At 34.3% G+C, this 16,236-nt stretch overlaps 3 protein-coding genes across 4 annotated transcripts; all 3 read left to right on the forward strand.

Annotated features, from left to right (window-relative positions):
* The first annotated feature begins 2,375 nt into the window (after window positions 1–2,375).
* Window positions 2,376–5,921, forward strand: LOC104724333 (protease Do-like 8, chloroplastic). Its single transcript, XM_010442794.3, has 13 exons — window positions 2,376–2,877; window positions 3,273–3,400; window positions 3,802–3,887; window positions 3,961–4,059; window positions 4,151–4,217; window positions 4,329–4,404; window positions 4,493–4,559; window positions 4,640–4,857; window positions 4,942–5,009; window positions 5,079–5,158; window positions 5,264–5,350; window positions 5,444–5,551; window positions 5,655–5,921. The coding sequence occupies exons 1-13, from the start codon at window positions 2,726–2,728 to the stop codon at window positions 5,781–5,783; spliced, it is 1,365 nt and encodes a 454-aa protein (XP_010441096.1). The 5' UTR covers window positions 2,376–2,725; the 3' UTR covers window positions 5,784–5,921.
* A 4,691-nt stretch (window positions 5,922–10,612) lies between these two features.
* LOC104724335 (DExH-box ATP-dependent RNA helicase DExH18, mitochondrial) lies at window positions 10,613–13,685 on the forward strand. 2 transcript variants are annotated; one of them, XM_010442795.3, is made up of 2 exons: window positions 10,613–13,270; window positions 13,366–13,685. In XM_010442795.3, exons 1-2 carry the CDS (start codon window positions 10,956–10,958, stop codon window positions 13,409–13,411), a joined length of 2,361 nt encoding a protein of 786 aa, XP_010441097.2. In that variant the 5' UTR covers window positions 10,613–10,955; the 3' UTR covers window positions 13,412–13,685. The 2 variants fall into 2 exon arrangements, with proteins under 2 accessions (XP_010441097.2, XP_087328379.1); XM_087472253.1 differs by lacking the exon at window positions 13,366–13,685 and having other exon boundaries at window positions 10,697–13,274.
* Window positions 13,686–14,042: 357 nt separating this feature from the next.
* Window positions 14,043–15,723, forward strand: LOC104724336 (small ribosomal subunit protein uS4y). The gene is made up of 3 exons (XM_010442796.3): window positions 14,043–14,190; window positions 14,540–14,921; window positions 15,271–15,723. The coding sequence occupies exons 1-3, from the start codon at window positions 14,163–14,165 to the stop codon at window positions 15,452–15,454; spliced, it is 594 nt and encodes a 197-aa protein (XP_010441098.1). The 5' UTR covers window positions 14,043–14,162; the 3' UTR covers window positions 15,455–15,723.
* The last annotated feature ends 513 nt before the right edge of the window (window positions 15,724–16,236 follow it).

Here is a 16,236-nt window from a genome sequence, read left to right on the forward strand (position 1 = left end):
CACTTTAAACCTTAAAACTAACTTTCATTTTTGTACCACCATAAAAAAAATAACGGAATAATAATATTCGTCAACGCGAAATAGTTAAACTATGTTGGTTTAATTTAAATTTTAATTAATTTTAGTTTTTATAAATAAATAAAAAGATAAAAAAATAAATAAATTTGTGTTCATCTTCATTGTAGACAAAACGTTTACGACGTTACTCTTCACATTATTAATCCTTTTAATAAATGTATCTCTACTGGATTCTGATTCAAATCGATTGACTTCTCATTGGAAACCAAAGAATCTTCTAAATATCATGAAAAAGAAGAGCTCTTATGGCATTGCTTATTGTTCTTATCATTCTCTCAGATTTGCCATTTTGTTGAGAGGTATGGGGACACGAGAAACGGACCTTGATTCTATTTTTATCAAAAAAATCGTGGAACTGTTTGTTGTTATACTCTCCACCATTGTCACATTGAAAAGCTTGAATGGGAGTATTGAATTGAGTATTGACCATGGAATTGAAGTGAATGAATTTTGAGAAAACATCACTCTTTCTGCGAAGAGGATAGACCCACAAATAGTGTGTGAAATCATCAAGGAATAAAACAATTATCGTCTTCAATTTTACATTTGTCAAATGTTTTAACCTTACCTCTGATTCTTCATTTTTTTTTGCTTTGATGTATTTTTCATTTTTTTTATCAATCGTCATAAATCATTAAATTAAATTAAATCAATTAAATAAGTATTTAAATCAAATCAGCATAGTTTAATTATTTCACGTTGACGAATATTATTGTTCCGTCATCATTCGTGGCGGTAAAAACAGGAAAATTAGTTTTAAGGTTTAAAGTGTTAGTGAAATTATTTTAAAAGTTTATAGTGTTAGTGAAAATATCTGAATGTTTAAAATCCTACCAAAATGACACTTTAAAAGTTTAAAATGTGATTTTCCCAAAAAAAAGTGTTAATCCCCAGGATTATACTATCATCTATCTAAAGAAAGAAACTAACTACTATTTCTGTACTATTACGCAGATGAACAGGATGGCAAATGAAACCAAGAGACAGACATTTCCGAAACATGATTATCAGCATCCACATATGCGGGTAAGAGATCAAAACATTTGTTGTTATTCAAATCAACCATATCGTTTATTTAAAACAAATAATCAAATATTCAACTAATCACGTTTTCTGATTTTCCAAATAAAAAAAGGTTAACAACAATATCTAGGAGAGAAGAAAGGTACATAGATCAAAGAACGGAGCAAGAAAGCTAACTATTTTGTAAACAAAAAAATTTCAGTTTTAACAATTTTCCTTATTCAACAAGCTATTATCCAATAACTGATCCTCGCACAATAAAACAAACACTCACAATAATCCCGTCATGTTTAATCAATTATCAAACCAACAATCAAATTCTTCAAATACTTACAAGTTCCCCATTGCTGCGACAACCAATTTACCAATAACGGACAAACACCCCAAAATCTTTACTTCCCTTCTTCATCCTAGATATCTAGCAAGCTTTATTAACAAAAAAAAAAAAAAAAAAAAAATCTCGCAAGCTAAGAAATCGGAAACTCACTTAGTCAACGCCCACCACTAACCGAATTGGATGTTGTCAACTGTCTCCCCAAAACTAATAATGAATTCTCCACAATCATAACCATAAACAACTACATCATAAATTGCAATCCAAACAAAGAAAAAGCTGAAAGCTGGAAACGGAGGATGAAGAAGAGAAAAAAAGAAATAAAGAAACAGAGCAAAGCCAACATGGTTACAGAGAACAAAAAAAAAAGGAAGAAGAAGAACATAATTACACAACACTTTCAATTGAGAGCAAAAAAAAAAAAAAAAAAAATACATACTAAGCAAAATAAACCCAATACTAAAAAACAAGTAGACCATCAAGTGAAATAAAAAGCTTTAGACAATTGTCTATTCAGACATAACCCATTTTAACCAAATGGTAAATCAGACAAATATAATTACACAGTAAAAAACAATACAAAAAACACGTAAATATCACCTTCACAGAAACATATAATCTCAAATATATTTTATAATCTCAAAAAATTTTGAACCCTATACTAAAGTAAATAAATAACAACTTTTCATTCTATAATTTATAAATCTTAAATTTGGACCCTGTGCTACGAAAAAATTCAGAGAAAATAATGGAACCATCAATCATGTGATTCGGCACCACTAGCACACCCTCTAGGCCTCCACACCAAATACATAAAAGAAAAAATAAAACAAAAAATATATAAAATCCATTAGCAAAAACAGCTAAGGGTCCAAAAAAAACATGTTTATTTGAATTATTTCATAAAACTATATATATGTAGGTTTTTTATTAATGATATACCACTGAATCAACATAAAATTTAAGCAAAGCATGATTAGCATATAACCCCGCGCGGGCGTGCGGGTTCTCATCCCTTGTTTACTATAATCGCGAAGATGTATTTTGGTTTATAAAATAAAGAAGAAATTTCACTAAAACAAAAATAATTATTAAATACAAAATAATAAATTGGGACGATAAAAGAAAAAACATTTTTAATAATTACCTAAGAGGGGCATTTACGGTATTTCAAGTACCTCCTTCTTCCTCAGCTACACAAAAAAGAAAAAACAAATTATCCAGGTTTTGCTTGCCCATATCGATTGGTGTCAGAGTTTTCTTGAGTTTGGTTCCAGGTAGTAAAGAAAGATGCAGCAGGTAATAGCATCTTTCTCTTTGAAACCTACTCCGATCAATTCAACTGAGAATGAGTTTGTGGGTCGACGACAACTTCTTTCCTCCGCCTGTTCCAGAATTTCCCAAGGCGACGTCGTTTCAGACCCACCCGTTTCTTCAGTCAAGTAAGCCATTTGAGTTTCTTACATTTGCCAAATCAGCTGAAAAATTGTTTCTTTTGATTTGGATTCCTCAAAGATTATGACTTTCTTTTTCACAACGGTTCTTAGGTTACCGAGTGTGTTATTAAGAATGATGATGTTATGTCTCTGATACTCTGTTTCAGTGTTATGAATTGTTTTCAAAGATGGTAATGAGAAATCACCGTAAAGATTTAACTTTTGGGACAATCTTTTCAATTTTTTGGTTAGTCAAAACTGGTAATTTTGTTGGTAAAATGTAAGCTATGGGGTAAACTCTCAGTTTCGAACTTTGTATCAGCCATTTGTTAGTGTAAGATTTGTTGTTTTCCTTGGAATTTTGATGTTTATGTTAGCTTTTGGCTGTTATTTTTCGATAGGATTAATGGAGATTGGAAGTCGAATTTGCATGAGTTAGCTGTGAAAAGTGTCCCTTCGACGACAAGGCGAATCTTGTTGACAAGTTTTTTCATGAATTTGTGCTATAATCCTTCAAGGTACTCATCAGGTCTGCACCTAGTTCAGCTTTTTTTTTTTTCCTTTTCTTCTAACTCTTTGTTTTCAACAATTCGATGAGGCAAATTTTGTATAAGAAGCTTAATTGTCACAATGAGAGCGTTGTAGTTCCTAGCTAGTTATGATCCAGAGTTCTTAGTTGAAAGGATTTTGCTATAGTCGTGTTAGATTTCAGAAGCTCCTTGAGGTAGAACTATCAAAAAGAAACCTTTTTTTCCCAATATCAAAGCAGCTAACAGGATTTGTTGCACTAGGAGATAACATGAGTCATCGTGATCTAATCTAGCCTTTTCATAACACTTTTAAGTTTTTCTGCTTATAGTGAGATTGTTTTCATTGATTCATAGTGATATAATTTGATTGTTGACTATGCTCTGTGGTGAATTACTTCAGCCTTAGCTTTTGGTGATCCATCCGTTACGACAGTTGAAGATGTTAGTCCACCTGTTTTCCCAGCTGGACCTCTTTTCCCTACTGAGGTTTGTTTCTTTGATAATTGTAATGAAAGTTTCAGGTTTTGATGGTTATATTAAGATTCTTTCTCTGTTTCAGGGGAGAATTGTCCAATTGTTTGAGAAGAATACTTATTCCGTTGTCAACATATTCGATGTGACATTACGACCTCAGCTCAAAATGACGGGTGTGGTTGAGGTACTGTTTTCTCAGTACTAAAAGAGTATCCCTCTTTTATGTTGTTATCGATTGTTTTGACATACAATTACACCTCACAATGTAATCGTAGATACCCGAAGGAAATGGCTCTGGAGTAGTCTGGAATGGAGAGGGATACATTGTGACCAATTATCACGGTAAGATGATTTGAATGAACTGTGATTGAGTGTTCAAGTGCTTGAGATGATGGGCTCGGATTGTAGATAAGTGATAATATTGTAAGTTTAGCTGTATCTACTGCTGAACAGTTATTGGCAATGCCCTTTCAAGAAATCCTAGCCCCGGGGATGTGGTTGGTCGTGTGAATATTCTCGCATCTGATGGGTGAGATTTGTTCTGGGGGGATGAATTATTTCAGCCGTTTGTAGTCTTTAGTTATTCTCATCTCTGTTCGTTTGTGAAAATCTTGAAGGGTACAGAAGAATTTTGAAGGAAAACTTGTAGGTGCTGATCGTGCTAAAGATCTTGCTGTCTTGAAGGTATACTCTATGTTGTAATATTTGTCGACGAAAGTTAAAAAGAATCAACTGCTTATATTGATGTTACCATAAAAACTCAGGTAGAAGCCCCTGAAATACTCCTGAAACCGATTAAAGTTGGGCAGTCAAATTCTCTAAAAGTTGGGCAGCAGTGTTTAGCAATTGGAAACCCCTTTGGTTTTGACCACACCCTTACGGTTGGAGTCATCAGCGGTCTCAACCGTGACATTTTTAGTCAAACAGGAGTTACCATTGGTGGTGGAATTCAAACTGATGCAGCTATTAACCCGGGAAATAGGTAAGTCTACAGAAAGGTCCTTTGCGTGTTTCAAAACATTTCTATGTGGGGGTTTAATGGATCTTTCTTCATTGAATGTTGCAGTGGAGGTCCTCTGCTTGATTCAAAAGGGAACTTAATTGGGATCAACACAGCCATATTCACACAGACAGGTGATTTATCTTTGACTCACAGAATCATATAAGAATCCATTATAATATATTTACTCCTGACTTCAACAGGAACATCTGCTGGTGTCGGGTTTGCAATTCCGTCATCAACTGTATTAAAGATTGTTCCTCAACTAATCCAGTTCAGTAAGGTAAGCATGAATACAATCCATTGTTCTGTTTTATTAATCTGGCTTTCTTTGGCCTTCAATATTTAGAATTTTTTGTAATGTTGTTACTATATCCAAACACTACAGGTCCTTCGCGCTGGTATTAACATAGAGTTAGCCCCTGATCCAGTAGCTAATCAACTCAATGTTCGTAATGGAGCCCTTGTCCTTCAGGTATGTAAAACACTTCGTACTCTGAAACCTCGAAACCGGTTAATTTGTTTGATGACTATGATTACAAGAGTCGGTTTTTTCATGCAAAAATAGGTACCGGGAAATAGTCTTGCAGAGAAAGCAGGCTTACATCCGACATCTCGGGGTTTTGCTGGTAATATAGTGCTTGGAGATGTCATTGTTGCAGTTGATGACAAACCCGTAAGCTCGATGAACCTCTAAAATAAAAAACAAGAAAATTATTTCTTGTTTTGTCCCTTGGAATGAAGAAGCTATTTTCTGATTGTTCTGTGGTTTCAATCAGGTGAAAAACAAAGCGGAGTTGATGAAGATATTGGATGAGTACAGTGTAGGTGATAAGGTGAAACTTAAGATCAAGAGAGGAAATGAAGATTTGGAGTTACAGATCTCACTGGAAGAGAAAAGTTCATGAGAGAATAGCAAAAATTACCATCGTTGTTGTCTCAATTCTCTGAACTGTAATGTCCAATGGGAACAAAAAAAAATTAAGAATCTTTAAAATGTTTCTAACCAATTTTTTACTATATTGCAATGGTTTTTTTTTTCCATATTTAATTTTCCAAATGTATCACATGATTTTAAAAAACTTGGGCTATATGAAAATTTTGATCTTAATAAAAACTTAAAAAGTTAGAATTCATAAAAATAATATATATAAAAAGAACTAGGGAGGTACTCGTGCTTAAAGCGCGATATTAAGATTTTAATAACAACTGTTTTTAAACTTTACGATATATTGCTTTTATGACTTAATATGTATTAATTGACATATTTAAATATAGTGTTTTATCTATTGAAAAAGTTTTAAATGTTTTATTAGATTGTCAAGAAGTTTTTGTATTTGCATATATACAGAAATGTTATTTTACCAAATATAAATAATACTCTCAATGTGAAATATTAATTGAGCCTTTAAAATATCTACTAAATTGTAGAAAAAAGATACTGGAATTCAATAAGTAGATTTCAAATTTTGAAAAGCATAAGCAATTTTCAATAATTCAAAATTATATATTATAATGTATTATCTCAGCTACAAAATAAAGATGAGAGTAATACAAAGTTGGATTTCAAGTTCCGGTTAATACAAACATACTAAATTGTTTAGACATTCGAAAAGAAAAAATTAACGGCCAACTCCCCATTCTTTACACTTGAGTTCCTGAGCTTTCACCTTGTTGCTTGATCACATGGTTTATGTAATAACGTCCATCAAATTTAGTCCTGTAAATATATAAGTGTTTTAAGGAATTTTACTTTAACATCATACATAATTTGATTTCATATACATAATTACATCTTACATAGCCTGATGATGCTCTAATCCTTCAAATTCTGGTTTTATGAAGATCTTCGAAGAGTCCAAGGTGTTTTCAAGACATGGTGCACCTATGGAGATTTAGAATTTTAGGTGAATTTATTGATTACATTATGATGATTATATCAGAAAAACTTATGTTACATACCTTCATATTCACCAACCCTCATAAACCGCATTATACAGAACACAAGTTCGGATTTATATATGAGATGGCACCCGCTTGATTGCCATATGGTCCTGAATTGAGAAGCGAAGTTGTCTTTGAGACGACACTTCACAGTCTCACACCTACATGTTCATCAAATCAATAAAAATCTTAACGGGACAACTTTAAAATGTAACAGTCATAAAGGTAGAGTAAATATCTTTTACTTGCCATTCAACAACATGAGAACAACTTCATTAATATCAATGATACTCGTCGGCTTTCTTCTATCTTCCACATCCATTATACACGCACAAACATCTAATTTGGGAAAAAGACAGAATTTAGTTTTACAAAGTGTTTCTAATCTATTTTTGGTAAAGTGTTAGTCGTTCTTTTTTATGTGAAGGACCAATACACAAAGTTCCATAAATCCTAAAAAGAATCTAATTTTCCGAACACAAAGATACCCATTAAGTATATTGACGGATTGTTCCAAAATAATATAAAATCTATTAAAGAAATTCTTACCGAAAGAGATGGGATGATCTATTCTTCCACGTTTTATGTCATCCAAATTCTCGAACCGAAAGTAATTCTTGGGACTCAATGATTCGAGCAGGTACATTGTGGTTTTACCCGTAAATTTAATCTGATAGGGATGATGAGTGTTCCTCTCCTCCACGGTTGGATTGATCACTTTGAAATTTCTAATATTGTACCACTCACCATCGTCTATATATTTAGGAAGGTTAGCGAGTGTATCAGGTAAATAAGGAGCTTCAATTGTGTCACCCTTCACAGTTTAACAACAATTATGGAAGAAGTCTTATAAACAATAACTGTTAGAACTCGAAATTAAAGTAAAAATCATTCAACTAACGACTATAACCTTTTCATCCACAAGAAGAAGAACTCGCTTGGTAAAGAACTCTCTGACTCTCCAAGAATGTAAGACCTTGGCGTTGATACACCAATTAGTTCTTCCAGGAAGCAGATCAGCAATATAATCGAATTTCATGATTTTCTCAAATTACGTTTTTTTCTTGATTCTTCTCTGTTATCGAAAACAAAAAGGGGATTTTTGATCTGAAAGAATACAAAGAGTCACGACTAAACGTTGCGTCTTAATCTTTTTAGTTTCTCACTTTAGTCGGATTATTAAAAATACTAATATTATATAAATTAATATAGTTTTAGTATAAGATTTGTCACACTTGTATGTAAAAAATATAATTTATGTTAAAATATTGCAGATGTTCTCATGTTTTTATTTTTAAAAACTAAACACTTAGATATTGATATGTAAAAAGGTAATATTATTAAGGGGAAAAACTAAAAATCGGATGTCAATAGTATGAAATGAAACGTTATAGTAGATATTAGATGATTAAAAGAAAATCATATATTTTCAAAGACTTCTTTGAAAACCACATTAAGGGTTTTGTTCTGACATTTCCCTTCTTCATTTGTAATCAAAATCTTCAATCATTTTCTGCTTGTCACTCTAGAAAATGCAACGTATAGTTGTCCATGTGTAAATACCGGCTTGGGTAGATACAATCCAACATGTTCCAACGTCTGACCTTGGCTTTTGTTTATAGTGATCGCAAATGCAAGAGCAATGGAAAACTGACGACGCCTCATACGAAAGGGAAACTTTGCATCCGGTGGCGACACAAACATCCTAGGGATAAGAACTTTATCGCTGACGTTTCTTTTACCTGTTACAATCCTTGCTTCAATAACATGATTAGCCATTTGAGTGACAATCAATCTCGTACCATTGCATAAACCTCCTTTAGGATCAATATTCCTAAGCAACATGATAGGTGCTCCCTTTTTCATCGTCAAAACATGGTTAGGTAATCCAGAAACGTGAATACTGTTTAAGAATTCCTGAGTGTATATCATATCGTCGTAAGCACTTGTATCGGAAGTCTCGATGCTGTCTGAACTCAAATATTGTCTCTCTTCCCCTGGATATAATAAAACCAAAATAAGAAACCGTTATATTGAATTTTGTTTGCCAAAAAAAAATTGCACTCTTAATATACCTGGAAGTTGAGAGAGCATATATTGATTTATTTTATCGATGTCATCATTTCTTGGACTAAGAATAACTCTTTCGCAAAAGAATTTTGCATTGGTCCTTGTTGCAAATGATGTACCGTATATTTGTTTAACAATTGCTTGTATAGGATTGTCACATGCAGCAATTACTAAATCCTCAGGTATTTCTATTTCGACCTCACCACTGTTAGGTTCGTTGATCTTGCCATCCCCAATATCGAGTAGCCATTTTGAAAACGTAGAGAGAGCATCTGCATCCTGACTATTTTTGGCCTTGCGAAGCCTCATGTTTTGTGTAAGCCAAAGTACTTTACAACTATCCCAAAACAACGATGAGTTTATAGAAGCTAAAACTGTCCCAACTCTACCAGCCTCTGGTACAACCGGTAGAATTTGTTTAAAATCACCCCCTAAAACAAAAACCTTATCTCCAAAGACCCGATCACATTTCATAATATCTCGCATACTCCTACCCAAGGTTTCAAAACAAAATTTGTTCATCATTGGAGCCTCATCCCATATAATGAGCTTTGCTTCTCTAATTAACTCGACAAGATGTGATTTACCATCTATCGAACATATTGTATATTCATCCACATGGATGGGTATTCCAAATCTGGAATGAGCTGTCCTGCCACCTTCCATAAGTAAAGCAGCTATACCACTTGATGCAACATTAAGAACAATATCACCCCTAGATCGAATATCAACACCAAGAATACTCCACAAGAATGTTTTTCCAGTTCCACCAAATCCATGAACAAAAAACATACCTCTCTTATTACAATTTACAGCTTCAATAGTTTCTAGGTAGACACTTCGTTGTTCATCGGTTGACATACGTAACAACCTCTCTAAATCCTCTCTTTGTTCATCACGCATGTAGTTTCTCTCATCTATCAGAAACATATTCTCATTATTATCCATCACAGATTGGTCTGGTTTAGGCATATTCACAATAGTTGACAGAGAGCTTCCATTGAACCGCATAATCATTTCAATCTCAGCTAAGCATAGGTTTGTTATCTGATCCTGACTTAACATTAGACCTGCATTTCAGAGTTTTTTTTTAAGTTGACATATTTATGATCAAGTGAATAAGCTATTTTCTGATTGTTCTGTGGTTTTAATCAGGTTAAAAACAAAGCGGAGTTGATGAAGATATTGGATGAGTACAATGTAGGTGATAAGGTGAAACTTAAGATCAAGAGAGGAAATGAAGATTTGGAGTTACAGATCTCACTGGAAGAGAAAAGTTCATGAGAGAATAGCAAAAATTACCATCGTTGTTGTCTCAATTCTCTGAACTGTAATGTCCAATGGGAACAAAAAAAAATAAGAATCTTTAAAATGTTTCTAACCAAATTTTTACTATATTGCAATGGTTTTTTTTCCATATTTAATTTTCCAAATGTATCACATGATTTTAAAAAACTTGGGCTATATGAAAATTTTCATCTTAATAAAAACTTAAAAAGTTAGAATTCATAAAAAAAATATATATAAAAAAAATTACTAGTGTTTATCTCTCTTTTTATTTTAGTAATTGTGGGAACTAAATAAACTAGTGTTGTTACCAGAGTAGAATAAAAAGGATTAAAATCTCATATCCTTTTTCCATTAAAACAATTTCTCAAAATACTTTAATGGTAAAAAGACAATATTATCCTTAATAAAGGATCATGTGCACACCTGGAATCCCAGATATGCCAGTACAACTGAATAGTTTCGTACTTTTTTTTAGTGAGAATAAGGGGGGTTTTTTGAGAAATTGTTGTAAGGAAAAGTGGGATAGGAGATTAAAATTCGAATAAAAATGGTGTAGGGTTTTACTTCTCTCGCTTTAAAACGCCCACCATCACTTCTCTCTCCCTCTCTATACGCTTCGAGCTCGTTTTACTATTTTTAATCTCCTTTGAATCCAACAAACCCATTTGGAGTAATACGATAAAGGAGGCGACTTTTTCCTCGAACAGGGCTCAAAACTACTACACTGCAATATTGTCAAATCTCAATTCTTTTTTTTTTTATTTGAGTTCGTGACCATGGCGAGAGGCGTAGCTGGGGTTTTGCGTAGAGCATATACTTCTAGGGTTAGGGTTCTATATTCGACACGAAATTTACATTCTTTGAGAGAATCTGAATCTAGATTTCTTTGTAATCCTGTTTCTGATGTGCCCACGAGGCGGTTTGGTTCGGAGAATCCGGTTCGGATTCGGCTTCCATGGAATGATTACAGATTTGGGAGCTTTGTGATTGGTAAAGTTAGGGGCTTTTCGTCTACAGTGGATAGTAACGGGGGAAATGATGATATGGAGGATTGTGGAAGAAGTGTTGGTTCTGGTTCTGAGAGTGATGATTGTGATGAGGAAGGTGTAGTTAATGAACTTGGTGATGTAGATGATTGCTTGATGAATGATTCAGCGGTTTCTGAGAGTAGTAGCGAGGCTGCTCGTGCTTTGAACGATCGGTATCATGATCCTGTTGATTTATACAGAGAGCTTAGGGAAAGTGAAGTGCGTTCTAAGCTTCAGCGTAGTGAATGGGATACTTTACATGAGATTTTCGGGTATTTTGCACAGTCAGGTTGGGCGGCGAATCAGGCTCTTGCGATCTATATTGGGAAATCGTTTTTCCCAACTGCTGTTAGCAAGTTCAGGGACTTCTTCTTTGAGAAATGTAGAATTGAGGTTGTTCAGGATCTTGTTCCTGTTGGGCCAACAGATGAAGCTGTTAAGTTTTTGTTCCCTGTGTTTGTTGAATTCTGTATTGAGGAGTTCCCTGATGAGATCAAACGTTTTAAGAGTATTGTTGATACTGCAGACCTCACGAAACCCGCGACTTGGTTTCCTTTTGCTCGAGCTATGAAGCGTAAAATCGTGTACCATTGTGGACCGACCAACAGTGGCAAAACGTACAATGCTTTGCAACGGTTTATGGAAGCGAAGAACGGATTGTATTGCAGCCCACTTAGGTTATTAGCCATGGAAGTTTTCGATAAAGTAAATGTTCTAGGGATATACTGTACTCTCTTGACTGGACAAGAGAAGAAACATGTTCCGTTTGCCAAGCATGTTTCTTGTACGGTTGAAATGGTTTCTACGGATGAGTTATATGAAGTGGCTGTGATCGATGAAATACAAATGATGGCGGATCCTAGTAGAGGTCACGCTTGGACAAAAGCTTTGCTTGGATTAAAAGCTGATGAGATTCATTTGTGTGGAGACCCGAGTGTTTTGGATATTGTGCGTAAGATGTGTGCTGATACAGGGGACGAGTTAGTTGAAGAGCATTACGAGAGGTTCAAACCGTTAGTCGTAGAAGCTAAGACCTTATTAGGAGATCTGAAAAATGTTAAGTCAGGGGATTGTGTTGTTGCGTTCTCTAGAAGAGAGATATTTGAAATTAAGATGGCTATTGAAAAACATACAAATCATCGATGCTGTGTTATTTACGGTGCATTGCCTCCTGAAACGAGGAGACAGCAAGCTAATCTGTTTAACGATCAAGAAAACGAGTATGATGTTTTGGTTGCGAGTGATGCTGTTGGAATGGGATTGAATCTTAACATAAGAAGGGTTGTATTTTACAGTTTGAGCAAGTATAACGGCGATAAGATGGTTCCAGTTGGTGCATCACAGGTAAAACAGATAGCAGGGAGAGCTGGAAGGAGAGGAAGCCGTTATCCAGATGGGCTTACAACGACGCTACACGCAGAAGATCTAAACTATCTAATTGACTGTTTGCAACAACCATTTGATGAAGTTACAAAGGTTGGGCTTTTCCCGTTCTTTGAACAGATTGAGCTTTTCGCTGCACAAGTTCCAGATATGGCCTTTTCTGCGCTCTTGGAGCATTTTGGAAAACATTGCAAACTCGATGGTTCTTACTTCCTGTGCCGTCATGATCATGTGAAGAAAGTAGCGAACATGTTGGAGAAGGTACCAGGATTGTCTCTAGAAGAACGGTTTAACTTCTGTTTTGCACCGGTTAATATCAGAAATCCGAAAGCGATGTACCATCTGTTTCGCTTTGCTTCAACATATAGCCTAGATATGCCGGTTAATGTTGCTATGGGGATGCCAAAGGGTTCTGCTAAGAACGACACCGAGCTATTGGCTTTAGAGAGTAAACACCAAATATTGTCTACGTATCTTTGGTTATCTAATCAATTTGAAGAGAAGAACTTCCCATTTGTGGAGAAGGTTGAAGCAATGGCGACAAATATTGCAGAGTTGTTAGGTGAATCGTTGAGTAAAGCTTCTTGGAAGATGGAGTCAAAAGAAGAGAAAGTGAAAGGTCAAAACAAGGAAAATAGAGGATATGAAAGACCAGCTTCACTAATCAAGTTAGTCAATAAGTAAGTACTTGCTAGATTTTTTTTTTTTTGTGTGTTTTGAGAAATGTTATGATATAATTGTGGATTTTTGCTGAAAGCTTTGTGTATTGTTTCAGGCGTAAAGAAGAAGAGTTTGGTTTGAAGGAAATTCCAATAAAGTAGTTTCTTAGTGATTTTGCAGAGACAAGTAATGGTTAAATTACTAGTTATAGTAATTGTTAAGCAAAAGTTTTATGGATTCTTCATTCTTTCGATTTTTATTGGTCTGAATCTTTCCAAAATTGAATCTTCTTGTGAATCCAGAAGAGACAAGAGTCATCAAAGAGGTTTTCTAGATGTTGCTCATATGTAAATTAAGTGTAATAAATTAGAGACCATTAGAAAGTTACATTTCTTCACAATAAACTTTTTCTGATTTTGTTTCTTATTTAACAAAGAGAGTTCAATTAATAGATAATTGTGTTTGGTAGTTGTTTCTTTTATGTTCATATATACATTACAAATGGGATATAGTTTTCATGGTATATAAAAAGTAAGAAGAGATATTTAAGAATGACAATTGTAGGTTTAAATTACCACATCAAAAGTTAAGTATCAGAAGTAGCATTTGTTTACACATTAATTTACTCAAATATAGGTTAACCCACCAGCATTACTAGACTTTTAGTCTTTAGTGGTATGCTGCTGTCTAAGGGTATTTCCCAAAAAATACAATCTTTTTTCTTCATTTTTTTAAGGAAGCCCAATGGGCCAACCCAAATGTTTTAAAGCCCAAAACAAACAAAATAAAAATGAGTCATTGAGACTAGAGCCGCTTTAGGTTTTTTTGTCATAGTTTTGTGTAATATAAAAAGCTCTTCGTCTTCTTCGTCGCGATCAACTCGTTTTTGTTTGAGCAGCAGCAGCAGCAGCTATGGTAAACGTCAGATTCTACCGCAACTGTGAGCTCTCATCTCTCTATCTTCTATTTTCTTATGTTTCCCCCTTTCTGTATTTTCTAAAATCGATTCTTTCCCCATGCTGCTCTGTTTTTCTGCCTCGAATTTTACTTAAAGTTTAGTTTTTTCCCTGTGTTTGCTTCTATTATTCGTTTAATTTCTCTGTACTTTTCAAAAATGATCATTAAAAATTTCTAGACATGCAAAATATTTGTAGTGTATTGTAATTTGATGTGAAATTTCAGCTCTGCTCTGTTTCTTATGTGTGAAAAATTGGGTTTTTATTTATACTCTGTTTTGTTGTTGTTGTTCTTTGTATGTGATTTTTTAATGATTTGATTTTTTAAAATAGATGGCAAAACGTTCAAGAAGCCACGGCGTCCTTACGAGAAAGAGCGTCTCGATGCCGAGTTGAAGCTTGTCGGAGAATACGGTCTTCGTTGCAAGAGAGAGCTTTGGAGGGTTCAGTATGCACTTAGCCGTATCCGTAACGCTGCGAGGGAACTTTTGACTCTTGATGAGAAGAACCCTCGTCGTATCTTTGAAGGTGAAGCTCTACTTAGGAGAATGAACCGATATGGTCTTCTTGATGAAAGCCAGAACAAGCTTGACTACGTTCTTGCTTTGACTGTTGAGAATTTCCTTGAACGTCGCCTCCAAACTATTGTCTTCAAGTCTGGTATGGCCAAGTCCATTCACCACGCGCGTGTTCTTATCCGACAGAGGCACATCAGGTAAAAATCGTTCCTTTGGAATTGGTACAATCTTGGGTATAGTGTTTATTAAAATGTGGCTTTAAACCGGGTAGATACTTCTAATTTGTCACAGTTCACGGCTCGAAATGAACTTAATTGTGTTAAGTGTATAGGTAATGTCTTTTGAGTTAGTATGATCTTGGGAACAGCATTTAGTTAACTTCTCTGATCAAACTCAATTGTGTTGAGGCGTATAGGTTTTGTGTCTTGCTTAACTCGGGTATAGTCTTGGGTGGATCATTCCAATTTCGTTGCACTTACGGCTAAAGATGAAGCCAATTGTTACAAAGCTGATTCTTGACCTAATTCTATTTTCGATTCGGTTTAGGGTTGGGAGGCAACTTGTGAACATTCCATCGTTCATGGTGAGAGTAGAGTCGCAGAAACACGTAGACTTTTCTCTGACTAGTCCTTTCGGTGGTGGTCGACCTGGAAGAGTGAAGAGAAGGAACGAGAAAGCCGGGGCCAAGAAAGCTTCTGGTGGTGATGGAGATGAGGATGATGAAGAGTGAAAGTACCAAACCCCTAAAACCTTAAGATAAACCACCACCTAAAACCTACCAATATGCAGTTAATAATAGTTTGGTCTTGTTACCTCTTTTTGTGAGATCTTTGGTTTGTTAGTTTCTTAACTAGTAGAAAAAGTGAAGTGTGTTGGTTTGGTGATGCAATATAGTTTACTTTTCTTTTATGTAGTGGACCATTGTGTTCTTGAACCATGTCACTTTCGGATCGTCCTTCTTATATATATAGTCTGGTGTCTTTGCTTACAAAGCAAAAAGCTTGGTTATAATTATATGAAGATATACATGAAGGTCAGTAATAAGTTGTTACCAACATTAAAATGTTTTATTTATTTATTTGACAACTACATTAAAATGTTTCTTTTTCAGTAAAAACGTTTTAAAAACATATTTCGGTTTGAAAAGAAAGAAGAGAAACAATACCCAATTTTTTTTTTTATGTAAATAATAATGTGAAACGTAAAAAGATATGAATTTTATACACAAAAATCATATTTCCATTAATGGTTACATTTTATAAAAAAAATTTCCACCACGTCTTAATATTTGACAGATAAACCATATTTTAACATAAAAATAAACGCAAATTTAAATAAAATAGAAAAGAAAATTTTAATTACATATTTCATTTTACACAAACAAATTTTAGATACCAAATAATAATTTCACTCATAATAATTTGACATAAGCGTGGGTTCTTACCTAGTAACAGATATTCGAGAAAACACAACTAAACTTCAATATGAATAAAAAAGAAAAATGCAATTAAA

Source organism: Camelina sativa, chromosome 11 (assembly GCF_030686135.1).
Source record: "Camelina sativa cultivar CO46 ecotype springtype chromosome 11, ASM3068613v1".
NCBI lineage: Eukaryota > Viridiplantae > Streptophyta > Magnoliopsida > Brassicales > Brassicaceae > Camelina > Camelina sativa.